This window comes from Aythya marila, assembly GCF_965140915.1.
Source record: "Aythya marila genome assembly, chromosome: 7".
NCBI classification, from domain to species: domain Eukaryota; kingdom Metazoa; phylum Chordata; class Aves; order Anseriformes; family Anatidae; genus Aythya; species Aythya marila.
Window position 1 is genome coordinate 1,099,939 of NC_139048.1, and position 27,841 is coordinate 1,127,779.

The following is a 27,841-nucleotide window of genomic DNA, read 5'->3' on the forward strand; positions in this document are numbered from 1 at the left end:
GTAAGTTATTGGCAAAGTATTTCCCGTGAGGAGAATGGGACACACATGGTTGGTGATGAGTAATGAGCAGAAATCGGAGGTGTGTTGTTTAGTCTTAAAGAAGAAAACTGATCTGGCTGTACGTCTGTTCTGAACACCCTAATGTGTTCTTGGAAATTCTTGTTTTGGGGAATGCATTTATAGTAATTTAAAATATCCACCTGTACTTATTTGCCAAAAATCAATGGGCATCACGTTCAGACAAGACGCGTAATTCGAATAAACTCAGCCCCTATTGTTTTAACCATCCGAGTGAGCGTAGAGAGAAATGTTTCACAGGAGCTTGAACAAGCATTATGTGAAATCCGGCTGAAAGAAGAGATTTTTCTGAAGGCGTTTTTGTCTGCTGGAAAGAAAAAGTGATTTCATTATGGTTCGAATGCAGGTTCTGCCTCCAGAGTGGATGCTCATCTGAGTCCTTTGATGCCAACGCAAGTCGCCAGGGTAACTGCTGTGTCTGCACCAGCTGTGACGTTCATGACAGCCAACCTGATGGATCAGGCATTCACAGGTGTGTTTCTGTTTCTCTGGACTGATTATATTACTGGAGCATATGTTGGGGATCTGTGTACGTCCAACCAAACCATGTTTTCCATACTGCACGGTAATGGGGGGCCCTTAAAAAATCCGCTCAAATTTTATGGCGTTTGCTTTAGCTAATTACAAGTGTTTGCAGAGCGTTTCAGATCCCGTTTGCTCGGTCTGGCAACTGGCAGTAGCTTTGCATTTGATGCCACAAAAGGCAAGTTTGTGAAATGTCCTTGGGCTTTTCATTTCCCATGCCAATGGTACTCACAAGCATTGCAGTGATAACGTGGTTATCTTGTGGGTAGTTGCTCCATGAAGCCTCGTTGGCTGCAGTCTCAGAGGATGCTTTGTGCTGTACTGAGTGATAAAACTGTTTTATTCATCTTCATGTAAATGCGTGTGTTGTTGTGAGAGGGAGCTGGTGCTTTCTCCCAAAAGCTGGAAGAAGTCTCGTGGCTTTGTTCAGATCCACACGGACACCTTGCAGATCATGACCAAAACCAGATTGGATTTCGATAGAAAATGGAGAACATATTTCCTACTAACAAGAAATCCTTACACACTGCCATGCTGGGAGGACAGGAGCTTTGGTGGAGGTGAAATCCTACCTCTGGAGTGAGGATGTGCTGTCCTCTGCCCGCCGGGGTGGCTGCAGCCCTCCGTGCCTGGGCGTGCTGCAAGCTGGTTTCATGGCAAATGCTGGGCTTTGCCAGGAATTACTAGGTATCAGTTCTGGTGTAATTCTCCCCACCTAGAAGATGACACCATTTACACCATTTTTTCACACCTAGGCGGCATTAGCATGGCTGTGGAGGGGTTGCAAGCTGCGTGTTAGAAGCGGCTGTACTTGTAACTGTGTGCAGGGTTTTGTGTAAAAGCCATCGCTCATCCCGCTAAGCCCCTTGCCGTGTGGGTGCATCATGCTCACGGGCTCTACCCACAGCTACGATAAAAGTTTCAGGGTCAGCTGTGCTAGGCAAAGCCCTGCCTGGAGCTGCAGGCTCTCTTTGCAGCAGGTCTGTCCACCCTCAGACCTGTCTTGCGTTAGACCTTCTGATGGAGTTTATTTTGCTGAGCATTCCACTTCGGGTTGAGAATTTTTGAAAATGTTCTGACAGATACAAGACTGAAAGAAGGTTCATACACGTTTCCTGTGATATACTTTGACTTAAAGTTTCTTGTCTGGCTTAGTTGGCTTTAGCTAAGCACCTACTTCTTTTACCCTCAGTGCAGTTCCTCTGTTTAAGATCCGTGTGTTCCTCTGCTATTGACTTGCTTTCTGGGCAGGAGCAAGAGATGGAAGAAATGCTAAAACTGGTTAAAGAATGCATGTGCAGAAGGACAAAGTTCCGTGTGAGAGTCCTGCTGCTCTGCAAAACCGCAGTCCTCATTTTGCACTCCGTTTCACGCCAGAGGAATTTCATGGACGTGTGGACACAAACCTCCCTCTTCCACCCATCGTGCTGATGGAGGGTTACACCGTGTGAAGCCTTCGATGCCTAGATGGCTTTTGATGACGAGGCCCGTGTGGCGTTTGGTCAATAGGTTGTGTAAATCAAAGGGCTGTGGTGTTGAAAGGTCGTGGGTTTGGAAGAGCAATCGTTTGGTTTCTGCACGTATACAAGTGATGTAAATAAGATGAGCGCTCTATTTTTGGTTCTGGCCTTACCTTGAAAATAGAAAACACATTCATCTTCCTCCGATTGTCATCTTTGATTTGCTGCTGACTGCATTTAAAAGAAAAATGGCAATTTCACTCAAGTTTAGTATGGATTTTTCTTTAATGTTTTTCAGGAGATCACACGCTTTTCTATAGGTTTCTACAAGCTATCATTATTTCCATTGGAAAGGCAATCAAAGAAAGGATCATAATTAGGGGCAAATAACAGTAATAAAGGTGTTTTCACACATCAGTCTCAAAGTGCTGCAGAAAAGGAAGCGTGCACTTCAGAAAGGTGTTATGAAACAGCGAGAATTGGACAAAACCCCGGGAGCTGCCCCAGTTGCGGAGTCAGCTAGGGAGACAGGGCCCCTAAGGACATGCAAAAAACTTTCCTTCCTGAAGACAAAATTAACCTGTTTTTTTTTTTTTTTTTTTTTTTTTTTTTTTTGTATTTCTGGAGCACAAGCAGTAAACTTTGCAGTGGTCCTGGCTTCTAGTAAGCATTTATTTTTGTGTTGGAAGCTGGAAATATCCAACAACCAGTAGCAATGATTTTTTTTTCCCCTTACAGTCAAGGGCAAAACACCTCGTACACGACGCTCCGTACAGGAGTGGAGCTGGTCCCTGCCAGCCACACAAAGCTCCGCATAACCTCACAGATCTTCAGCGCTCAGACCATCGAGTGCTTCGGGTCAGGGCCGAGATCTTGAACTCGATTTAAGTTTAATAGGAATTGCACGTAAAGAGCAGGGCAAGGAGCGGCACCAGGAGCTGGCGGAGCTGTTTGACTGCCGCTCGCCTGGACAGCCCTGCAGGGGTGTACAGAGCTGGGAGAGAAATAGCACAGGGGCTGCAGCCGAGAGAAGAAGGTAAACCCAGGCAGAAGACTGCAGACAAGCACAGATTGGGTGGTTTTGGGGTAGGTAAGGGTGCCTGGTGCTGGGGGAGGCCGAGGCACGAGCCCGGTGCTGTGCCTGGTCCCGGTGGATCAGGACGGGGGGTGCTGTGCGCCCTGCGCCCTGTCTGGGGAAATGCCATCTGTTGGAGAGCGTTGGCTGCTTGTCTCCAGCCTCCGCACCAGGCACAGAGCCCGTGCCGTGGTACAGCAGGCAGAGAATTTGTCCTCGTTTTGCTGCCGTGTTGTTACCAGCCTTCGGGAAAATAAGGGAGTGAGTGGGAAGGGGTTGGTGGGGAAGGACAAAGCTGCTCAAGCAGAGATGTGCTAAGGTGGGAAACACAGCGTGTGGCACATAACAGAGAAAAGGGTGAAAGCAGAATATCCACACCAATTAAGGGGTGAAATAAGATGTGCGGGAAGGAGCAGATGATGCCAGGAGGTGCCCGCTGCTCTGAGCGGTGCCGGTGGGTGGAAGCTGGATCCAGCCGTGCGGGAGCAGGGCAGGGATGGAGCCAGCAGTGAAAGCAGCCCGTGGCTGAGCAGTGAGCAACAGGGGAGGAGCTGGGCATCCGCCCCATGTGGGTTTTAGGCTAAGCTCAAAAAAAAACACAAAAGAAACAAAAAAAAAGCTGTGGGGAGAGACAGGACTGGCATACAGCAGAACTGGTGGGCTAGCACAAAGCAGAGCGCCTGGATTGTGCACTTGAAATAAATCCATTTCTCTGCAACACTGAGTCAAAATTTTAAACCTACATTTGAGAGTAACAGGAGTGTGGCCTCTAGAAACCTTTGCCAAACAGTTTTATTTGCTCTTTGTCCAGAGCATCTCGTGGGGTAAATCAGACCTCCTCTTCCTCATCCTCTCTAATTCTGCATTTAACATGTTTATAGTCATACACCTACATCCTCTGTAATAGATGTCTGATAATTTTGCTACTTCACCTCTGCTTTTCATCCTGTGAATTATTCATGTCTCTCTACCTGCCACAGAGGCTGGGAGCAATCTCTCTAATCAGGCCTCCTTATCCTCCAGCCTCCGGCGCATCCCCCAGCAGCGCTGCGGTGGCTGCGGGAGCGCGCTGCTGGTAATTATGCTGCTAAGTTTAGGGGCAAAAAATGCCGTGCGATTATGCTGGAGATACGTCACGGTGCCTTAATTGTCTGCCTGCAGTATATTTTATGCACTTAAGTTAAAGAGGGGAAGAAAAAAGGTTTGATTAATGAGAAAAGAGTAAACCCGAGGAAAGACGTGCACCAGTTGCCAATAGCGGTCAATGCCGCACCTTGCCCACTGTTCTTCCTGGCATGTGCTGAGAAGAAGAGATCCTTAATGAGCTAACAAGGCCCAGAAGAAGTCTTCAGTGATCTGAGCAGCCCTGCCCGTGCTCTGTTTCACGTTCTCCTGCACACACATGAGTCCCACCTGGCCTCTGGCCTCACCGCTTTTGGCTCTCTGCATCTTTTATCTCAGGCTCGGGTTCCCTCGTTCACACAGCCCCACGTGAGCCCGGGGAGCTCAGCCAGCTCAGGGTTTTTAAGCTAGACGGAGGAAACATAGGCTTGAAACTTCGGTGTCTGGGGAAAACCCATCTCAGTGATCACTGTAGATATAAAAATACTGACTCCTGACCTGCCCAGTGACTTTCAGCAGTTCAGCCCAATTCTTTAGTTGTTTTTTTTTTTTTTTTTTCCATTTTATTTCATGTGTCCTGACTGCCCAGCATTTTGCAGAAGGCTGTGTCACGTGTGAGTGCTGAGCGAGCTGTGTGCTGCAGGAGCCCACGTAGGTGTGCTGCGCTGGCGGCACGCTATTTCTGGCAGAAGACGCAGCACCCAAGTCCCTCCGTGAGGCCTCAGATCCCTGCTCAGATGATGTGAGAGAGCTTTTCAAAGGAGAAAAGCTGAGAAGTTGCTTCGGGCGTTGCCAGCACAGAGAGTCTCCGAGTGGAACTGCGTAAGGTTCAAGCAGGAGTGAGCACAGCGGTGTGCGAGGCTCCAGGCGTGGTCAGCGCGGCCGCCTTCGTGCTTCGTACTTCAAGACAGCCTCCAGCTGCTGGAGAGCAGGGTGAGAGCAGCGGTGGCAACAGCAGCTGTGCCGTACATCGGACCTTCCTTTGCATCAAACCTGAACTGCCTGAGCTGTGGGAGTGTTGGAGCTTCTCTCTCCTGTTTCAGTCTTCAGTGTCAGGGGTGCAAAACTTCCCCTGAGCTTCACATGTGCAACAGTCTGTTTAAATCCACCAGTTGACATTTATCCATTTTTATTAATATATAATTGTCAGTTAAAAAATGATGCCAGCGAGGTAAACGTGTTCCTCATGCATGCATACGTGTGCATGTGGATGAATGAGAGTTCCTGGCTACTTCTTAAATCAGCATGGGGATGGAGACTCCAAAAGAATCGAACTAGCTTTTTTCTTTTCTTCTAGGATTAGAGAAATAGGTAGGAAGAGAAAGAAATAGAGCTGGAAGTAGAGTTGATATGATTGCCCTACTAAAAGAAAAATACACCCAAGGTCTGCTAAGCATTGTCCAAGTGTGCTGCTCCACATTCAGCTGCTCCTTCTTTGCGTGGCAGAGTCAGGGCTTTGCCTTGTCTGAGCAGCAGCTTGTGTATGACAGTTTCACCAGGAGGTAATTAGCCTTCCAGAGCTCTTTCTTCTGGGATTATTTCTTGGCAGGAGCAGAAGAGCCAGGAGCTGGATGCGCTGAGGCACAGCACCATTCAGCAGCACTACCTTACAGCGTGCTGGGAGCCCGCAGCCTGCAAACTGCCTCCAAACCGGGGCTGTTCCACCTGCTTCCATGCCACTGCACCCGCACTGGCTTGTAAAGGAGCTGCAAGGGAGGTGTCTCAAGGTTCCTTTCATCCTCCACAAGCATGTTTCCAGAAGGCATGTTAATGCTATTCGGATTTAAAACCTTTGTTTGATTTAAAACCCAGTGCCAAGTGGCAGCAGAAACCAAGAATATCCCTGGGGTAGCAGCAGTGCCAGAGGCAGAGATGGAAAACCATGGGGCAAGGTAATGAAGTACCTTCATGAGGGTGAAGAAGCTGCACATCTTTCCTCTGCCATGTTCTAGAGTGTGAGAATGTGTTAGCAGAGTGGAATTTCAGCCAGGTGCTATAATTGTGCCTCCAGACTTCACAAAGTGGTGAATGAGAGAAACATCCTTGGCTCTCAGGCATCCTTTCTGCCATGCTTTTTTCATCATACAGCTCTTCTGGTGTGAGTTTTATGGCTTGTGCCACCATTTACTGACATGAACAAGAGTGCATTTCCTTTGTAGGTTGTTCTTTTTTTAAACTTTGTAGTAAACTTTTTTAGTTTCAGATTGAGGAATGAAATGTGCCTTCATATTTATCAGCGGGACACTGGTTTTTCACTTGGCTGACGATGAGCGCCCTGGGGTCAGTATCTTCCTACTGGTGCTGGTGTCCCTGGTAGGAAAATACCCAGCCGTATGTGTGGCATTGCTGTACTTGTCATCACTGAGAAATTCCCTGCAGGATCCAGAGAGGTCCTCTGATGTCTCCAGCCTTTGGCTCTCTGGCTGTCTGCTCTGAGCCTTTTGGAAATTCGGGAGGAGAAGGCAGAGGTGTGACCACCTGCAGGCAAAATGAAGCTGGATGTAATTTATCCGTGTTCAAAGCTGAACTTCGGCAGTAATGCTGTGATTCCCTGCTAGCAGATGTCCAATGAAGAACGATAGATTTAGAGATCCTTTTGATATATATTAGCTGCTCCCTTCTCCTTGCTCCTTTAATGTGGAAATTAATTGATATGATTTGTAAATCTTCTTCTTCATTACCCATAAAAATTGAGTAAGTTGTCTTCTGAGAAAAATGACTTATACTTAAATTTTTATTATTGTGATATATTCAGTGGAGAAAGGGAATCAAACACTTTGTGGGCTCCAGCCTTGCCCTTGATGTAGTTCCTGTTGCAGGTACATCTCTTCTGCTAAGTAATTTCCAAATTAATCAAATGCCATTTCACACCCGAATCAACTCCGTAATACGCCCTCCTGGAGCAGCAGCACATGCCAACAGTTCCTTCGAGCTCCTCTACCCAAGTTTTAGTCCATCCTGAAGGCAAAAAGTGCCCCGCAGCAGCTGGGGATGGGAGCAGTCCGTCCGTGCTGCCCCATCTGCAGCGCGCCGAGCTCTGAGCCCTCGAGCAGCGTGCTCGGGGTGCAAGCAGTGCTGCACCAGGGTGCTGGTGGCGTACCCCACACGGGCAGGGTGGGCAGGTTGCTGTAGCAGCAGTTTCAGAGGGGTTCGAGCCTCCTCTGGTAATTCTGGTGCGGTGCTGGACCTCGTCAGGGATGTGTGCACAGTGGTGCTGGGGGTCAGGGTGTTGCTCTTGGGGTTTTATCTTGAGTGAGTCCAAACGTTGTCACCATTTGTTGTTTAACGGTGCCAAAAATGTTGTAGGATTTAAGGCAAGAATCTAAATGTTGTGTTGTGGGGCCCCAATCATAGTTTTGGGGGCTTTTATCCTCGGGGGGATGCTCAGGGCCGCACGACATGGCCACCTGCATCCCCAGCCCTGTGTGCTGCCTGCTGGAGCCACTACCGTCACCACTCGCTTTCACCTTTGTGGAAAAAAAACACTTTTTTCTGGTTGTTTGGCCTGTGTGACGCCCGCTGCCCTTCTGCCTTTCCTCACTGTTCACCGACCTCCTGCAGCCCATGGAAACACCCCCAGCATCGGGCACCTCGCTTGGAGCCTGCTGCCATTTAAAAGGGGAGGGCTGGGGGCTTGTTCTTACAGCAGCTCCAATTAAAAAGCAATTAAAAGCTCAGCCACGACTGCTGCGGAAGGCGAGGCAGAGCCCAGCCGCGGCCTGCAGGTCCTGCCGGCCCCTGCTGCTGCCACCGGGCCGGGGCTGGGGGGCAGAGGGGCAGGGGGCTCAGCCCCACGTGTGGCCGACCATGCCCTGAGTGCACCCAGCCCAATGACCCTTTCTCCTGGCAGGTACCGGGAAGGAATCCAGCCGGCCCTCCTGCCCGCCAGCCTTGATTTTGCACGCCGACAGAAAAAGCGCGCCCGTGGAGCGGGATGGCGATAAGGTCTGCTGTGGGTTTCCGTCTTCCTTTAAAACCCTTTTCAAGCTATCGAGCTGCGCGGATCGGAGTCACTCTAAAGGACTGCTCTGTGACCTGCAGCTCTGCTGTCGATTGAGGATTGTTTCCTCCAGTCGATCGTAAAGAGCTATCTGTTTAATTTGTCTTAGTGCTCTGCGGAGCTCTGTCAGCGCAGTGTCAGGGGGTCGGCCCCGATGCTCTCGGCTGCAGCCTTGGGGCTCAGGAGGCAGCGGTGGGGAAGGTGCCCAGAGCTGCCCTGCAGCGGGCACTTCACCCACGCGTCTCCTCCGTGCACGCCAGGAGCTCTGTCCTGAGGGGGAGATGTGGAAGGAGTTCAAATATTTGTTTAAATTTGATGTTTCCATCATGCTGCCTTCTTTAGGCTCTGTGCAAGCAAAACTTCTCTGCCTGCCAGGCTCTGCAGGTGTTCCCCACATTTGCATCTGTATTGGTGCTGGGACACATCCTTGGTGCTTCAAGTGCTTTCAAAATAAAGACCTCTGCATACACACTTTATTATATTTGCCTGAAGTACGTGCTGCTCACGTCTTGATACTGCACTGAGCTAGATCGCTGCCTTCCTCCCACACCTCCTCCTCACGGTTTGTTTCTGTAAGCCACTGAAATGCTCGCTGCCCGTACATATCAGCTGTGCCCCAGCACCCGCCTTGGCTGCTGTGCCCTCTGCATGGGCCAGCCGTAGGCAGAGGGACCCATCCCTGTGGTGAGGGGGTTGACAGGGACAGGAGTGGGGCTGGGTCCCCACACGGGACTCCCCCATGGGGTTTCAGCACTTGTCACTGTTACGTCTTTGCACAAGACCAGAAAAAACGCACACGAGCAAGCAGCAAGTGGTGGTAGCCAGGACGTGACATGGCCAGGACACGACCTCCATGGGGTGCTGAGTGCTCCCTGGTTCTCCCCCCTGCTCAGACGGCTCCCTTCAGGTGTGTGCTTGCCCACTGAGGTGTGTGCTTGCCCACCAGTGCCACCCGCAGCCCTGGCCCTTGCTGCTACCCCACTGCTCCCTGAGTTGCTGCTCTGCCCAGGTGCTGGGAGCGCTCCTCCTCCAGCCTGCCCCCCTCGTTAGCCAGCCCTTCTGGGCAAATCTCTCCTCGTGGTTGCAATACACAGACCCCTGTCCCAGGTGAGCTATTAGCATGGACAAAAGCGTGCCTGCTGGTTTTTCATTTGTACTGAAAGTGGGGCACCATTTTTGATTATTTCCAGTTTATCCGGACTGGTCTCAAGGCAGTTGGTTGGTCGTGAAGCTGTCAGTGGAATAAAGGCAATTTGCGTAATCCATTTTGCATTAACGGGAGTGATTTGTGTGACAGTAGCAGTCTTACGTATCGGTTTTACTCGTTGACTAATCTCTATCTTTCTTTCAAGGATCATTCTTTTAAACTAGTAAATGAGGATGACAGTTCTGCAAATGGCAACAAGCCCGTGGCATCCACTCCAGTGCCAGGATCACCATGGTAAGCAAATGCAATTAGAGCTAATAAAAGTCATTCATCAGTGCTGGTTCTCTTGCCAAACATGCATTAGTTGTCTTTACGTGGGGAAAATACACTATCCTGGGTGTTAAGTAGCAGCACTGCATTCCTTTCCAAGCTTCCAGTGTGGCTTTTCCTCATTAATCATGTACTTAACGAAAATGAGAGGACAGAGCTGCAAACATGGTGTGAGCCACCTCCCTGGGATTCGTGAGGTACCTCAGCTCGGCCAGAAACCACTTCTGGCAGAAAGCAGCTGCTGGTTTTCCTTCTGATTTGGTGGGTGCTTCACTGCTGGAGTTCTGTGCAGCAGTGCTCAGTGTTGTTCTGTAGGGCTGTGGTCTTCCTAGATCTCTCGTGCTGAGGACCCAGTTTGTACAGTTCTTGGGTAGATCAAAGAGGAAATACAACTTCCATGAGAAATGTTCTTGCTTTTTAGGGCCAGTACTCATGCTCAAACCAGTTTCTGTAGGGAAAAATGAGCACAGCAATATCTGCATCTCCAGTTTGTGCTCGGTGACTGAAACAAAATACCATGCGTTCCCTGTGGATAATTGGAACTGTTATTATACCGAGGAGGAACAGGTGACGTGTTACATGGGGAAAGGGACATTAATTTTAAATTAAACGTCAGATGATATTAGGCGCAGAAAAGTAAAGGGGTGTCACGAGGGAGCCCAGAGCCTCTAACCCGAGGTGATGGCACATGAGACCTGGTGGCACTGGGTGATTAATGAACACCAGCAGCACCCACGTGAGCGGCCAGAGGAGCCGTGACACAGCAGTATGTCAGCAGAGACAGAACAGGTTTCCAAAAACGCTGGTTATAATCTCTGTCAAATAATAGCTTTGCCAGTCCCATATGCGTGGGGCAGCGTTGCTGTTCCCAAACAAGATGCTAGTTTCAAGTTTACCGAGTCTCTTTCCTGCAGAGGTTATACATATATTTATTTTGTGTATGGGCAAAGTCAGTGGTGATGCCTTACCAGTGGTACACAGAAAATGTTGGGTTATAATCCTATCGTACCTTGCAGGGATTGATGGAGGGTTTTTGGGTTTTTCATATTTGTAGTCTTTTACCCAGAGCAGATTTATTTTTTTTTTTAACCGCTTCTGATCCCTTCTTTTAATAACAGCTAAGCATTAGGGCTTCTACTAATAACATTTGTTCTTTCCAGCACTTTATGTATCAGAGAACAATGTTTTCCCATTATAAGCGTGTGTATGTGCTTGAGGAAGGCAGGGTGAATATGTGCTCTTTATTAGTTTCCTTTACAATTCAGAAAGAGAGGCTGTAGATGACTGCTCTGCTGGTTTATTTACATACAGATTCGGCGGCGTAAATCTGAGCTTTACTGACTGTGTCATGGGGCTGTGTTATTTACTTTCATGTTATGTTAGCTGTTTTAAAATGAACTTAGGTGCAAAAACTGATGTCAAGCTGAGACAGTTATTTAACTGAACAAGTCCAAAGACTGGCTTGCACTGCAGCAGCTCGGTCGTGTTTCCCAGACTGGATCCAGAGCCCATGGCTATCACCTGGGCTCGGTGCTGTGGGCTGCAGCCACTTGCACGTCCCAGTCCCAGTGCCCATGGTTCTCATGTTTTCCTGTGGTTTCTTTGGCTGTAAACAAAGCATTCACTGTGTTTTCCTCTCCTTTTCCTTGTTCCCTGCCCATGCAGGTTGTCTGAGATGAGTCTCAGCCATGCACAGCTAACGGTGACAGATGAGAATTCAACTCAGAGTTAATTTCTTGGTCATACATGTATCTGACATTATCTAAGCATAGTTTATCACTTGAAATAGGTGTGTAGTCTGGACTGGAGATGACCGGGTCTTCTTCTTCAACCCTACAATGCAGCTATCGGTGTGGGAGAAGCCGCTGGACTTGAAGCACCGTGGCGACATCAACAGGATCATCGAGGACCCGCCGCACAAGCGCAAGCTGGAGGCCGCAGCAAGTAACTAACGCCCTGTGATTATTTGCCTCTACTTAAACTCACATGTTGAAACAGTCTTGATCTCTAAGTGCGTACGGTGAGAATTTGATAAGCGTGATTAGAATGACTTTCCTTTAGAGATTTTGTGCCAAGTATCATATTAAAATTGATGTTCATTACAGGGTATTTATCCCTCCTGAAGTGCTGAACTAGGGGATGGAGCGTTCTCATTACTGGCAATAAAGAACCAGGTGGCTTCTTACACTGGATGGATCTGTGACGTTTAAAATACATCTCAGAAGACACTATGTTTTATTACACTTATTTCCAAGATGTACATTGCAAATGCATTACCAATGCATTATTCAGTTATTCCACAAAAGCAGATACGCCATAGTTAATGATTATTCAACCAGGTTGTAGAGGAGGAAAAGATTCCCAACAGTAAATCTCTAATGGCTGCTAAAAGGTTAGATGGAAACATGGGTGCTTCAATCTCAACGTAAATCTACCACTTTTAAACACTGTGGATTCCTGAAGGGGAAATTTGTGGCCCTGGCTAAAGAATAACATGTTGATGTGCAGTAATACATGTTAAGTGGTTCAAAATACAGCTTAAAAGAAGGGCCTTGACTTGTCAGCGACCCAAGGTGTCTGCTCCTCTACAAGGTTTGTGGAGGCAGTTCTCCCATCCCATGCTTCGTATCTTTTCTTCCTGTCTTTTTATTCTGCTATCCATAGCTTAGCTGACCAGTTCAGATTTTGTTCCCTCTGGTGACCAGTTGAGCAGTAGCCCCGCATGTCAGCCTGGGTCTGCTAGTGTACTAGTGGCCCCATAGTTTGTTCCGCCACATTTCTCTCAAACTTCTCTTGCTTCACCAGTTGGCTCCCTGTGCATCGTTACTGGGAGTGGTTCCACTCGCAGTGCTTCCTCTGTTTCCTGATGCTTTACGCTGGCTGTCACGTAGGAGCTGTGTCAATAAGATCTGCCTTTACTGGGGCACATCTAGTATGCGCGGCAGTCACTTGGAACACTGCCTGTCTTGATTAGCTGTTTGTGCTGCTGCATCCTTGAATACTGTGCTTTGCAACAGTTTCACAGCAGAACCTCCTTCAGCTGATTAGTGGCGAGGTCTGGAAATACCAAGAGGGGGAAAAATTAGGCTTCTGTCATTCCTTTAAAATACAGCATTTTATAATTAGAAATAAGATGGCATTACAAGCCTCATGAAGTGACCTGTCTTTTATATGCGTGCTGTCAGGAGCCATAATGCATGCTTTGATCCAGAGGGAAAACTTCCAGTTAACTATTGAAAACCACATTGTGAGTGTGCCTTTTTGGACTTGAAACTTGATGCTGACAGGTAGATAAAAGTGAGTAATAAATCAGTATTTGTGTTATCGTCACTAGCAGAACGTTACTGAGGAAATGCTACAGAGAAATGCTGCAGAGTGCTTTTCTGTTAGTGTAGTCCTTATCAGCATATAATGTCATTACAGTATTTCAATATTAAATATTAAATTTAAATTGCCAGATGCTTCAAATTCACATAAAGTCTTTTTTGTATAGAACTTTGGTTCAGTATCTAAAATGCCAAAGCATATCTGCTGAATTTCATTCTTCAGGAGAAAAAAAGAGCATATGTTTTTATTACAGGATATATTGAGAGATCGATTAGTTACTGACGAAGCGACGTGGTAGCCAAAGACAGAAGTGAGGGTCATGGTTCACGGTCTATAATTAATTAACAACAAGACTCTAAAACTATTGCTGATGTCTGCCAGTTCACTCCTATCCTTTGTTATCTATCTATAAGTACCACCAAGATTTGATTCATGGACCAATTTTGTTATGACTGTGGTTTTCATTGCTGCTAATAGTCTTCATCTTCCTTGATATAACTGGGACTTGCGGTTGCTTGGTATTTGAGGCAGTCGGGTTATAATTAGTATATATTAGCTGCTGAGGTGAAAGAAATTATTTGTTGCCATTTCTCTTAGCTTCTAATCTCGAGTGAATAAATAACAGAGATGAGCCGTGTGTTTGCAACAATGGCTGCCAGATGTATTTAGCTTACTTGCTGCCGCTGAGTTTTAATTAGAATTTTTAAATCAAAGGAACGAGAAAGTTAGCAAGCTTAATTATTCATGGGGTGTTATAGGTTATCTGCGCATCACTCCACTGCAAGATCAAGTGCATCTGTAATTTAGGCATAAATGAAAAATTACTCGTTTATCAATTACTCTGCCCCCTCAAAGTGCTCCTTCCCGTAGAGGTGTCCGAGGCCATCACGCTCCTCGACCAGTGGGTTCCCAGCCGGCCATCCCTCGTGGTCGAGCAGGACCACAGCCTCTCCCGTGCCTCTACCAAGGAACACAGCTCACACCAGCAGGGAGAAGTCACCTGAATGGAGAGCCTGGTGGTTTCTTCCAGAGTCCTGATGTGCCTCGAGTTGTGCCGCCTCCTGACTGACACTATGCCTCCCTAAAAAGCCTCTCTGCGCTCCATTAAGCCCCACAAACAAGCACAGGCTGTACTTGCTTGGGAAGTAGAGCGAGTATAATGCTGGGGATAAGAAACTTTTCCCAGGCTGTAACCTCTCCAGTCTTCCACTTTACTCCATCATAATTATTGGAATTTCTGTCCATTTATTGTAAACAATCAAATGGTGAGGAAACCCAAAAGCTAGTGCAGCAGGAAAGAGCACCAATTCTTTAAAGGAAAACTTAATTAAATCCAGAGGTGAAACTTGGCACATCAGCCTACAAGTATGGTACTCCTCATCAACCCCAAAAGACATGTTTGGGCAGGGGATACTGGAAGGTAAGAGAATTGGATAGGAAAACTGAAAAAAGACTTAGGTGGAAAAAGGATATTTTCCTTCTGTTTTTAGAAAATTGTTTGTCTGGATGTTAGGGTCAGGAATTTATATTTTTTCAGACAAAGAAAACGAATGTTAACAAAAAATTGCATGTTGATTCATACTTGGTATGATCCTCATTCAGAATTAGGGATGATTTAGTCTACTCTGTTCCCAGAAATATTTTCAACCAGTTAGTATTGAGACAAAAAAAAGAAGCCTGGTCCTTACAAATAGCATAGATAGTTAAGCATTTAACTCACAGCCTTACATGTAGAGAGCTAGAGCTCTCTGCAAACCAGATTTGTGTGTGTTGCCAATGGATTGGCAACGCTTTAACTCACCAGGTAAATAGTGGTAAATTTTTTTGTTCTGGAAAATGAACTGAAATTCATTACACGACAGATTAGTTGAATGATTTAATTAATCGGCACTAAGCTCGATAGGCCATCAGACTGGGGCAATGCTCTGGTTCATGATTTCATGGAAGGATTACTGCCAAATAATATTCTTCCTCAAAGCTTTGAATTAATTATTAGATTCTGTGCTCCATTGCCTTTCTTCCCTTTCAAAGTCAGTTTATAATCTTACCAGAGGTCCAGCGATATGATGTGATTCAGTGGGTTCCTGAGTGAGAGTATAAATACCATTTGTCATCTTTTACTGAGTTTTCCATCGCACCGAAATGTTAAGCGATGATGCTGACTCCAATCTTGTTCCATTTGTCCAAGGCAGCATACCCAGAGAAGTCACTGATGCAAGCAAAGCAAGAAGGATTCAGTGTCCCTCCTTCATACAGGCTGTCATCATTCAGTGGAAGAGCTTGAGATTATATAAATCAGGAGGCAGCGGGTGGGAGTAAATAATGAAATCAGGGTGTATTGTATCGGGCTTCTTTTATCTGAAAGTTATATGGTAATTAAAGGTTTGGTTTCATAAATATACAGTCCATGGATTTTTTTCACAAAAAGAATCCAAAATGATATAGCCTTCTTTTCAGAAATCTGTGGTAGATCTTTTCCTAAGATGGCTTCAAATGGAGTTCAGGCTCAAGTAGCTTGAGAGCCTCACATAATCATTTTTCATCACTGGTGAGTTTTTCCCTTGCCTTGTTGAAAATGTGAGCTTTCTGCTTTGGACCTGACTTCCTCACCACTTGCTTTCTTTTCATTCTTTACTGAAAGAACATACTTTCACGTCAGGATTTGTAATGTCCAGGAGTATCACTGAATGCATCCTTTAGCCAGCCCTGGAAAGGCTCTGTGTGGCATTTGATAAACACAACTGCTCTGCTAGCCATGGCTTTTTCTTCTTTTTATTAGTGCTGAAATTTGGTAGGAACAGGATTATGCTTGGTCAGTCAGCACTGAAGTTAAGTCATCCTTACCTTCAGCTGTCTTTGAAAACAGCATCAGGTACTCTGCTTTTCCATGTTATGGTACCAATCGTTAAAGCTAAGAGCACTGCTGCTTTGGCAGGTCCAACTTCTCATTAATAGCTTTATACTATCTCTGTTGAACTACGTTCCACCATCTAAATGAACGGATTATTTTTCTTACTTCTTTGTATTTTTAATTGGGTGTCCCAATGAAGAAGTCAGCAAAAAAAGATAATAGTTTCTGTGAATTTGTATATAGTTAAAACATTATTAAATTGATTAATGTATTTGTAATGCTGAGATCAAACTCTCCTTATTTTGAAATGACATTCACTTCTCAGTATTGTCATTTAAGTTATAGTTAGTAAAATATCAAAATAATTTCAATTTTCTGTGTATTTTCTTCTTATGTGGTCTCTGTTCCTACCCCTGGTCTTCACATGCCAGAATGTTACAGCTAGCATTTATGCTATTGTTGTTTTTGAAGTGATTTAGTGTGTGCTGTGCTCATGCACCTAGTATAAATAAACCTTAATATTTGCTGAAAACCCTCCAACATGTAAGTAACTTCCCTAAAATAAGGGGAAAAATGAGCCAAGAACAAGTTTCTTAAATTGAAGCTTGGTTTAAATGGCCAGATTTCTGTTAGCTTCAATGATTGTACCTGGACAAGTAAGAGGGACTTGAAATTAGTTTATGCATTTCAGAATAATTACTGATCTCTATTTGTATTAAATTATTTTACTGCAGACCTCTTGGAGTTCTGGATGGGTTTGATTTCAGTAAGATCAGATCTCAGTGTACAAAGTTATTTGAAGCAGTGAAGCCATCAGTTGAGTTTTATCTCCATAACCCGTTCAGTTTTAACTTAATTTTTATTTATTTTTTAATAGTTTCCTAAATAACAAGAGCCATCTCCAGTACCAACATAATAGGCTCAGCTTAGTCTTTCTGGTGTCCCCAAGCTAAGCACGTCCAGTTTGGTGTTTGTGTTTCTCAGCTGATACACGGTGATCTACTGAGAAATACCCAGCACGAACCAGCCACCAGCGGGGCATTACTTCTGCTGGTCTGTCCGTGTCAATTTAGATGAAAACCCAGGGAGGCTGTGGAGCCTCCTTCTCTGGAGATATTCAAGGCCCATCTGGATGCCTACCTGGGCAGCCTGCTCTGGGGCACTAGATGTGCTTATATAACAGAGAAACGGGGTAAGAAATAAGCTCTGGGGTGAGTTACTGCCGTTGAATCCTTCAGACTACAAGGACTGAAATAATTTTGCAGAAGCATCTTCGTGGTTGTGTTTTTAAGGGAAGAGAGGTGGGAGTAATGAGATTTTATAAAAACGTCACAAATGAACAGCGAGCAGTTTTTCAGAATGAAAATGGTCCTTGTTTGTTGCTATCGCTTCCATTTGCATGAAGGGATTTCTAAGGATTGAATGGAATAAGTTATTTTTAAAATACTCTGTGCAGAGACAAAACAGTAAATACCTGAGCGGAAATCAAAGAACGAGAAATGAAAAGTTAATGTGGGGAATTTGGATTCCCATTTATCTAGTTCAAATCTAACTGCTCTATTTATTTCTCTTTAGCAGATAAAAGCGTTAGCTCTTGTCCGGGAGATGAAAATGATGATCTTAGCATCAAAATAAAGAGAAATAAGTAAGTTCTAAAGTTTACTTTTTTATATATATATAATGTATATAAAATCTTGGGAAACTAAAGTCCGGTCAAATCAGTGCAAAGAGAAATAATGCTATTTTCTTCTGTATGGATAACTAAATCAGTAAACTATGAAACACATTCTCAAAAGTATCCACTCTTCATCCAACACCATGATTTTTTAAAATATTTATTTCCCATAAACATCATCCATTTTTGTGTGAGTTACTGTTATTTATTTTTAAATTGCTTAAAAAAAAATACCACAAGGATAAGTCCTTATTTTAGAGATTGGATAAAAGCCTTATCTTGATTAAAGTGAAGTAACATTTTTTCACTACAATCAGGAATTTCAAGGTTTCAGTCATCTCTTTTGATGCTGTAGTCAGGCAAAACTGCAGCCAAGCTACCAGCTCAGAAATGTCCAGAGGCATTTGTATTGCCATGCTTTTATTTGACCTTTACCACCATGTGTGCTTCAAATCCTTGTGAAGTAGGAGGCTGAAAAACTGTGCCAAATAAGCTAGCTCCTACCCTTGCCAAAATATTAAGAAACAGTTTGGTTTAAGCAGTGCCTGAGGAGCATTTCATTCTATGTAACCTTTGGCCAGTAACTGCATATAAGGTCAGCACAGGCTGGCTATGATTTGTGTGCTGGTTTGGAACAGTAAATAAAAATATCTGTAAAATAAATATGTATAATGCTGTTTTCTGTATTTGTGGGCATTTTGATTAGGAAACACAACACATTTCTGTGTTTTGCAAGTGGTGGTATTGAAAATAATAATATTCTCTTCTATATTGCCGTTCTTGCCTTGCTGCATTGAGTGGGGAGTTTGACCTCAGTAGAGTTCCCATGGGTTTATATTGTTATGAAGGAGAAATCAGATACCTTGAGTTCAATACTCAGAATATTTAAGCATTTTATATGTAGTATAAAAGCATGCATTTATACTTAATATATTGTAAATACAGATACTTTTAATATTTATTCTGTATTTGTAAGGTTAGGATAAAAGTTGATATTTAGTATAAAAGTATTTAAGAACACTTCTACTGAAATCAGTGTGTCTAACAATAACGGGCTGCTCATGGGACCTGTGCATAGAAGCAGGTATTTTCTGTGTGCCATTGAGATGATTCCTTTTAACGATTGCTTGAGGTGATGAAACTCCAAGCAAACAGAATTCCAAAACTACAGAAGCTTGTTCATAAACTTGAGAAAATGCGTTTATTCAGAGATTTCTGCATCAAAGAAGTCTTGGGCTTATGGTGCCTGTGCCAGTCTCTATTTATGAATAAGGAATATTATCTCAGCTGGATTGGATTTCTGTGCCTTATTCACCAGAGGACATTGAGCAGACGTCGGCTGCGGGTGTGCAGGTGCCAGGCTGGACGAGGCTGCAGGGCCTCCACGCCGCTGTCCCCCACAAGCCCTCATCTCAGCACGGTGTTTTCCCACACCATGGTGGGTTCAGCTTCTTCAGACAGCCAGACAAGTGAGAGGCAGGTGTTAGGTGGACATTTGCAGTGCTGTGCATGAAATCTGCAGGAGAACAGAAAAGTGAATCTCATTTTTACACACAGGCACACGTTACTCGCTTGTTTTTGCAATATCAACATTTTTTCTTGGTTAAATATAACAAAAAAGGAGATGGTGCATGCTTTCAGGGTTTCACACAGAATCACACAGAATTTCTAGGTTGGAAGAGACCTCAAGATCATCGAGTCCAACCTCTGACCTAACGCTAGCAGTCCCCACTAAACCATATCCCTAAGCTCTACATCTAAACGTCTTTTGAAGACCTCCAGGGATGGTGACTCCACCACTTCCCTGGGCAGCCCATTCCAATGCCTCACAACCCTTTCGGTGAAGGGAGCAACGCACTTCTTCTACCTGCTGCCAATTCGCTTTTTTTTCACCTCTTGTTTCCTCGGTGCCTCACTCTCCCCCCTCTACCTTTTATTTTTAGTCCCCTTTTTATTTTCCCGCCCCCCCCCTCATGACCCTTGTGGTGCTTGACAGCTCCCCTCACGGTTTGTTTTAAAGCATGCTGCAATCCCTATTCCATTTTGGTTGTGCTCTCTGTGGAAGTTCAGTTACCTCAGTAAATCCCGTGGTTGCTCTGGCATACAATAAATCACCTGCTAGGTGATCTGCTGGAGGAAGCCCAGTGCTAATGATAGGATGCAGTTGCCTCAAAGTTCCAATACAGTTCATCCGAATTCAGCTAGAGGGGTCACACAGGTATTGGGTAGAGCTTCTGATTGCAGCACTTCTGTCATTTCCGATACTCACACTAATGTCTACATCCACATTTACTTATTAAATTTATATTGGCAAAACCAGCTCTGCTCTTCTACTTCTTCTTCTGCTTGCTTGCTGCTGACGAAGCTGGTAGGGGACCTGACCCAAAGCTGACTACAGAACAAGGCAGAACTCCCTTTTTTCTCACATGGACATTTGCACGAAACTTGTTCCAGAGCTGCCAGCCAGAATCTGCATTTACGGGTTTAGGAGCTCTGCACTCCACAAGCTGCTGGTGCACTTGCCGTGCATTTCTTTGGGGTGTAAGGAAACTGCTTCAAAATACTGAAGGCAAATCTTACTCAGGTGATGTTTTAACTGTACCCTATACAAAAGAAAAAAAATCTTCATAGAAACTTGGCTCAACTGGGTGTTCTTCACAGGATGACGGAGGGCATGGGGGTCTCTGTACCACCCTGCTGGCAGCAGGTCCCCACGGCTGGTGGCTCGGGGACGTGCCCAGGAAGGTGTGAGCATCTCCACGGCTGGAGCCCCACAGCCTCCCTGGGCAGCTGACTGCCCTCACAGTCAAAAAGCTTTGTCCTGTTTAGATGGATTTCCCTGTATTCCAGTTTGTGTCCTGTCTGTTCTGAGATTTGCAGCCTTCCAAAATTGTGCTAGTTGCAAACCCGTATGTGTCCTTCTGACTTCGAAGTCACATACTTTGTTGTGCAGATTATTGCATTATTTGCTAAGGAAAATTGTATTCTTTATTGTAATCTTTGGCATGAGAAAAAAGCAAGTCTGTATAATATTCAACAACATTTTCAATCGCCTGAGAAAGATTGAAGAACAGAAAGGCTCCTCTGGTGCCGAGCTGATTGAGCAATGTGCTGTATTTCTCACAGTTTCATCTTGCAAAAGCTCTTTGTGTGTACTGGAAATGGGATTGGACCTTTCATGGATCATGTTACAGAATAAAATTTGCTATTGCAATGTAAAAAGCACTGCTGTTCTGTGAAGAATAACAATTTGATATCTTTCAAATCACTGGTACTAGAGCATTCTAGGATAAATGTAAGTGTAATGTAATTATTTATAGAGGGAAGATTGTGAAGTAGGACTCAGATTACATACTGATGGAATTCATTTGCTTGGAAATATTAAAAAAAAAAAAATTGTTTTCATGTTGAAATTCCAAACCTAAGTATTGAATAGCATGTATTAGTGAAAATTGCATCATTAGCAAACGCAGCCATGCCTAGTAGGAAGCTAAGAATCAAGCAGCTTACTTTCATTATCCTCACTTGTACGTTGTGATCACTTTAGGGTTCTTGGCCTTCCCAGAAAGTACCTTAATTTTTTATTGAATCCTTTTTTTTCTGAAAGCCATCAGCAGCAGTAGGATGGATGCAGAGCAGTGTGAATTCAGGGTATTTACCTGCTGTAGAAGTGTTTGGTTGTGGTGATTACACCAGTTTTGTAGGGTCACAGCTGAGGAGATCACCCTTATGCTGCTCTGTGCTCCTTTTGGTTACAACGTGCAGAAAGCTGCCTGGGAGCCCTTCTCTCCTGGGTTAGCTGCAAGTTGTTGGGGTGCACGGGAACATAACGGTTAGCATTGCCTCTCACGTGTGGGAGCACAGAAACAGAGACAAGAAAATAGAAGAGAACAAAATGAGTCCCTTAAGTCACTCTTAACATCTTTGCTCTTTGACAAATTGTATATGAAGCTGTCACTGTTCTGTAGCTTGACACACAGGTCAGATTTTGGTGCTGAGTTGCTCTGTGATCACACAGATGGGCTGTTCTTCCACCTAACGAGTCGCTGGAGCTCCCCTGCAGACCTGCAGTTAATAAATAGCTGCCTGCAGGGCTGGGGAGCGGCTGCTGGCAGAATCTGCTCCCTGCCTGCAGAGGGATCCCGCCGTCCTGAGGCGTTTGCTGGAGAGGGTTAAAAATGCCCTCCGAAGGTTACAATTTCTGAACTGCTTTCTGTCTTCCGTTGTTAAAGAACAGAAGATTCCCAAGCCGCTGACCAGGCGGAGGCAGAAGCGGAGGAGCAAAAAGCGAAGGCATCAGGACACCAGATCACACCTCCCCTGGAAGAGCGCATCACACATTTCCGAGATATGCTGCTGGAGAGAGGGGTAGGAAGCACGCCTAGGTGATCTGACAGACCTCGTTTGTCAATTAGGGCATCCCATATGACCACTGCAGGAATCATTTCATAATTCTGAGTTGGCATTCAGATGGAGAATTATTGGGAGTGTATTTTTCTATCTATTTAACCGGGTAGTTTTTGTGTTTCTTTGACTTTTCTTCCAATGCCCTCCAGTAAAACACGGCCATGCAGCATTAAAGCCCTTTGCAGGTGCAGTTCTGAATACATCCCTGTGTAGGCACCCAGAGATGACCAAAATTCGTGAGGAATTCTGGATGCGGTTATTTATAAACATAAAGGTGCCAGCACAGAAATTCATCCCTCAGCATCCTTTCTCCTTCCAGAGAGTGGGAGCGGGAGTAATGAACATAACAGGCTCCGTCCTTAGTCCTGCAAACGTAAATGGGTGTGCACTGGAGTAGCGTGTGCAGATTTTACACCTTCTTCCAACACTCTTCAGATACGCATTCTATAGAAGTTTATGTAATTTCTGTAAAGAAAAAAAAATCCTTTGTTAGACAATAAAGCTTGTAAAACATATCAGTAGTAATCAGACTTTAAAGGTGTATAATCAGAGATTCAGAAGCTCATCAGTAAACTATTTCCAAACAGACCTGCTTTATTAATACATTTTGTTAATTATGCTTAAATAATGCAATAAATGAATACTGCTTGAAAAAACTTCTGCTGAGAAATTTAAAGTAAAGGACAATAAGTCAAAATTATGAAGGGTATTCTATATGAAGGGTATTCTATAAAAAGCTTCCTCATTTCCTGTTTACTTGCCCATCAAGTAAGAAATGTAGTCAATTTACTGTTTGTTTTTGCTTTTAATTAAAAACAGTTAGAAAATAGGTTACTTTACTTTTACCCTAGGCCTTTTTAAATGTCCAGACAAGCTGCTGGTTAGTCTCAGCTGGCTGGCATTTCTTGAAATGCACTGAGGCCATTAGTGTTATTTTAAACGGGTTATTTAAAAGGACGTCTCCTGCCATTTTCTTGTAATGTTGTTATTTTTCAAGAGGGTACTTGACAGCATTACAAAGAGCTTGAGCTAGATCTAGTTCTTCAGCGTAGTTATGAATCTTCATATAAAAAATATATCAACAAAAGAATAATATACTGTAGCATTAAAAATAAAATATGATGTTGGTGCAACCCCAAGGTGACAGCACTATTCCTAAGCCTGCGGCAAGTTTTCCTGTGTAGAAATGTAACCTCTGTTAGTATCCTCCTGAAAGTTTACCAGTTTTCTCAGAATCCCGAGGGTGGTGCACAGAGCCTGGGTGCACACCCAGCTTCCCATGCCAGAGAACAGAACAAGGTAGGAGCCTCCACATGGAGGTGGTGACACCTACACCATGGGATGGAAGTGATAAATTTAATATGAATATCAAATATGAATATAAATTTGATATTAATATAATGCTTCGAAGATTATCGCTATCAGTTCTTCAGTGTATGATGCACTGACAGCTTCCTTTGGGTTAGCATTAAAGTTTTGGAAGAGGGGGAGTTAAAGCTGAGGTACTTAAATGGAAATTGGTGCTTCTGTCATAGAAAGAGGATAATAAAAACAGCATTTCCCTTTCTGCTGCAGATCCTTTCCATCCAAAAATTGGGAGTTAACATCTCCCAGATACTCACTGAGATGTCCTAGAGCAAACCAACAATAATGGCATGGGTGCAACCAGAGCATTGCCAGGACCAGATTGAAATGCAACTTCCAGCTGCTCTGAGGCATCTTTAGAGCGTTCAGTAGCTTTCTGAACCGCTCTTTCGCTTAACCATGGAACATTTGCTTGTTTTCAGTCCTTATTACAATTCTTTAATGCGGCTGTATTTGTATACTTCACAGGTTTCAGCATTTTCTACATGGGAGAAAGAGTTGCACAAAATAGTATTTGATCCACGATACCTTCTGCTAAATTCAGAAGAACGTAAACAGGTGAGCATTACTGCCAGCGCCGCTTCTGACTGGTGGCAAACATTTCCCAAATTAGCACGGGTAAGGGAGCGGTTATCTTGGTAAGATAAAAAGCATCGCACAGAAATGAAGCTTCTTTTTTGAATTTGTCAGTGGGGCTTGTAATTTAGGTTGTGTTTATAGGAAAGTGCTGTTGCCCTTGAAAGGCAGCAAGTAAGTTGGCATGTAGAGAGGAGCTGCAGTCTCTTAGGTTGTAGGACCAAAGCCAGATGAGTCGGGGGAACTCAGCTGTAGAAAGGCTAATGACCATAAGGTAATGCTTCCACTCTGATTTATGTTACATATTGTGGGGAGACTACTTTATTACTTAGATTTTTTTCTAGGAGTTTGGCAGTATTTATTACTATATTTTTCAATAACTAAACTTGCTAGATGTAAATGGAGCGAGCGTGTTGGCTGTGATTGCATGTGTTTGAATGGCTATAGCTTCTGTGGCCGGCTGCAAAGGGAAGTATACTCCTTGCTGCCTTGTTTATTTGGGCATTAATTATCACGAGGACCTAAAAGGACTCCAGGACTGCAGATTAGTCTAAAAAATTTAGGGGAGATGCAGGGATGTGGCAGGGAAGGTGAACTCTTTTACTCTGTGGTCATATATCTTCCTTACTAGTTCTTTGTCACCCTGGAAAAGGAAGAATTTTGAATATGGAATTGTCCATTTTTAAAATAAACATCATGAAAAATGTACTACTTATTTATATTCTGTTGCACCGGGGCCCATATTGTCTTGTGGATTCTGCAGAGAGCTTGCTGTAGGTAGTTACTGAGGGGCTGGGCACATGCATCTTCATTTACCACCTTTCCAATATTTTATTTCCCGAGAAAAAAACCTGAAATAAAACAATAATGAAATATGGGAATGAAAATGTGAGCGAAACTGCTAGAGTGGAAAATACTGCTAAATAAGAGGCTAAGCAAGGAGCCTTGTATTTTATTTCAGGGAATCAGCAAGGACAAAACCTAGACCTTGATCAGTCAATCAAGATACATTACTTCTTTTATTTTGTCAGCCATGGAGATGATATAATAAAAATACATAAGGAACACACATAATATAATGTGGAGCTTTGCTTGAAGCACTGCTGACAGGGACCTCATCTGTGGGGTGCATTTAATCCAAGGAGAGGCTGTGAGAAGTGAGCAGTCCTGTAGGTAGAAAGCCTCTGTCAGGCAGATGTTGGCTCCGAGAGTGATTCAGGGCTGAGGGTGGTTCAGAACCGTGGTGGGAGAGGATGATCATGAGCTCTTTGACTAGCCAGGGCTAAAAAAAAAAAAAAAAAAAAAAAAAGGAAAAAAAAAAAAAAAGGTTGGGAGGACATGCCATGTATGTAATTTATTGTAGCTGCTAAATTTGAAGTTAAGAGATCTGGACACTGACTGTAAGTACTTCCCTTTAATTAGACCTCATTTTCCTCTGGGAAGAAGTTTAAGGAGAAAGTTAGAGCTGGACAAGGATCGATGATTTTATGAAAGTGCGTACTGAAACACAACTCACGTTGGTAGAAGACTTCATTTAGATCCACAGAAACGTTTACCATGACAGATGCTGACTCTGTGGCCCAAATAGCAAGCCTCTCCAGTGCTTGTGCAGTTACACAAATGGATTAGTATTTGAGGGGTGTAGGGATGAACACTGGCTCACAATGAAAGAGAGGTGTGAGGGAGTGATGCATGCGTGCATGGCTGGCTGTACCACAGATTTCTTCTGCCTGTGGTCAAGCAGGTAGCCTGCAAAGAGCAGGGAAGGTGTTTTGAGTGTGGTGTGCACTTGTCAGAGGGAACTTGGTCTTGACTTGACCGTCTGTTGGGGCTGGGTTTGACTTCCAGGACTGCAAGCTGCGGTGGTGCGTGTCCTTACACTGCCTGAGGAACATAATGACCCCTTATTGAATATTTACAGATTGATCTGCCTACTGAGCAATATGTTCCAAGGGGTTATTAACAGTTGAAAGATGCTACTGTGTTTTAGTCAAGGATCAGTGAAGGGTAAAGAAGCGACTGTATTAGATAATGAGCTATCTGTTAATTTTGATTTATGACTGTCGTTAATAGCTGTACTGATAGCAGAAAAGCAAGCTGTAACAGTTTCACAGATTTTATTTGCTCCATTTTTCCATCTCCTCTCGTATTCAGCTTATGCAATTGCATGCAGTATCATATATTCAGATTTCCTGCGTTGTCATAGTAGGTCTTGCATGGCCACCTTTGATGTTTACTTTTCCAGCGCTGTTTCTTCCCCTTTTCACATACCATGCCCAGTACCAGTTGTAGTGCTGCTTTCATGAAACGTAGATTTGCACCTGTGCATCTTCACGGCTGATGAGAAATCAACCATGGCAGTAACCATTGTAATAGTATTCAATGTACATCATGTGTGGGGAAAAGAGAAGGATGGTAAACACGGAAAGCTAACAGCTTTCGGAGGAGCAGCTCCTCAGCAGCTTGGTGTGCCTCACTTTTCAGAGCACAAAGTCAGCAGGATCAGATTTTTGGTATTTTACGATGTGATTAAAGCAGTTGGCAGAATTTTCAGATGTAGGGAAGTCCTTAGTTCCTTTCCAAGACACCAAAAACCCTGACGTTGAGCACTCTGCCGCATATTTAGCAGCCAAGTGCTGTTAGGATGAAGACTGTCAATGCTTCCAAAGGCGGTAGAGCTTTCGGGTATATGTGTAGAGAGAATCATGTGTAAGCTCATGTTTTTTGACAATTGAATTGAACGGTCTTCAGGCTTTTTTGGGGTAACATACAGGATGCTGATGTTTAGCGTTACAGACGTTTTTGGGAATTAATGCAAGTTGGGAAAGATGTGAGATCCCAACTAAATATATGCAATTAGTTGTACAGACACGGGGTAGAAAAAAACAACAACAGTGCTATAGGCATGAAGATGTGAGCAAGTCAGGAAATTGTGATTTATGTTGCACTCGATGTTTGAGTGATTACATTATCTGTCAAAATTATGCCTGTTTCCATCTGCCTGTTTCTGAAAACACGTGGTCAGTGCTCCGTGAAGCAGATTCAGCTGCGTTTGAGTCAGCAAGTACTGAGGGCAGATAAGAGTTGTACTTGTTGAGATTGACAACCCTTTAATGAAGCACAAATAGCATAAGCCTTTTTAATAAATACTGTATCTTGTTTTCCTTATTTCAAAAGATATTTGAACAGTTTGTCAAGACCAGGATAAGAGAAGAGTACAAAGAAAAGAAAAATAAATTGTTGTTAGCCAAAGAAGAATTCAAAAAACTCCTCGAAGAATCCAAGTTATCACCAAGGTATGGCATTGCCTTATGAAGATCTGTTCAGACAAGGTTTCTCATTTAGTGTGTGCTTATCAGTCCTGGAATGCTGTAAAACTGAATGTGCTCTTTATAGCAAGGTTTCACATCCATTGTTACAGTGCCGTGTTGACATTTCTTTAGTAATATTTGATAATATTTTCTGTTATTACTGGGAAAGAGAATATACCATTTCTCCCTTTCTGTTCCTTTTTTTTGTTTGTTTGTTTGTTTCTCATTTAGAATGTGTAATATTTTGCAGAACACATTTATTTTATACACATATATATGGCATAATTATATAAAGCACGAGTGTACATAAAATCCGTACCTTAATGCACTTACATTAGGCATGCAGTTAAAACTAGTGAAAAACTGTTTGGGTTTTGATGGAAGAGAAGCATAACTGAACAAAGTTGTTAGTAATATCACATCACTAAATTAAAATAAAGCATGCAGTACAATAATTTATTTTTCTACATTGATTTTTAAGTAATGGATCCAAGGTTGCACGATAGCAAATGCAGTGCTAAGGATGGCATTTGCTCATTTGTAAATGATGTGGAAATAAAGAGGTTTATATATAACAAGTCTGGTTAAATTG

At 43.9% G+C, this 27,841-nt stretch overlaps 1 protein-coding gene across 2 annotated transcripts in view; it reads left to right on the plus strand.

Annotated features, from left to right (window-relative positions):
• TCERG1L (transcription elongation regulator 1 like) overlaps positions 1 to 27,841 on the plus strand; it is a 67,410-nt gene that overhangs the window by 37,380 nt on the left and 2,189 nt on the right. Inside the window, exons 5-12 of one of the 2 annotated variants that reach the window (XM_082765408.1) lie at positions 425 to 550; positions 8,111 to 8,205; positions 9,613 to 9,701; positions 11,527 to 11,681; positions 17,491 to 17,560; positions 21,823 to 21,958; positions 23,831 to 23,920; positions 27,116 to 27,234. In XM_082765408.1, coding sequence (XP_082621534.1) covers positions 425 to 550; positions 8,111 to 8,205; positions 9,613 to 9,701; positions 11,527 to 11,681; positions 17,491 to 17,560; positions 21,823 to 21,958; positions 23,831 to 23,920; positions 27,116 to 27,234 — 880 coding nt within the window. The remainder of the gene's footprint in view (positions 1 to 424; positions 551 to 8,110; positions 8,206 to 9,612; positions 9,702 to 11,526; positions 11,682 to 17,490; positions 17,561 to 21,822; positions 21,959 to 23,830; positions 23,921 to 27,115; positions 27,235 to 27,841) is intronic. The other variant, XM_082765409.1, reaches the window with a different exon arrangement.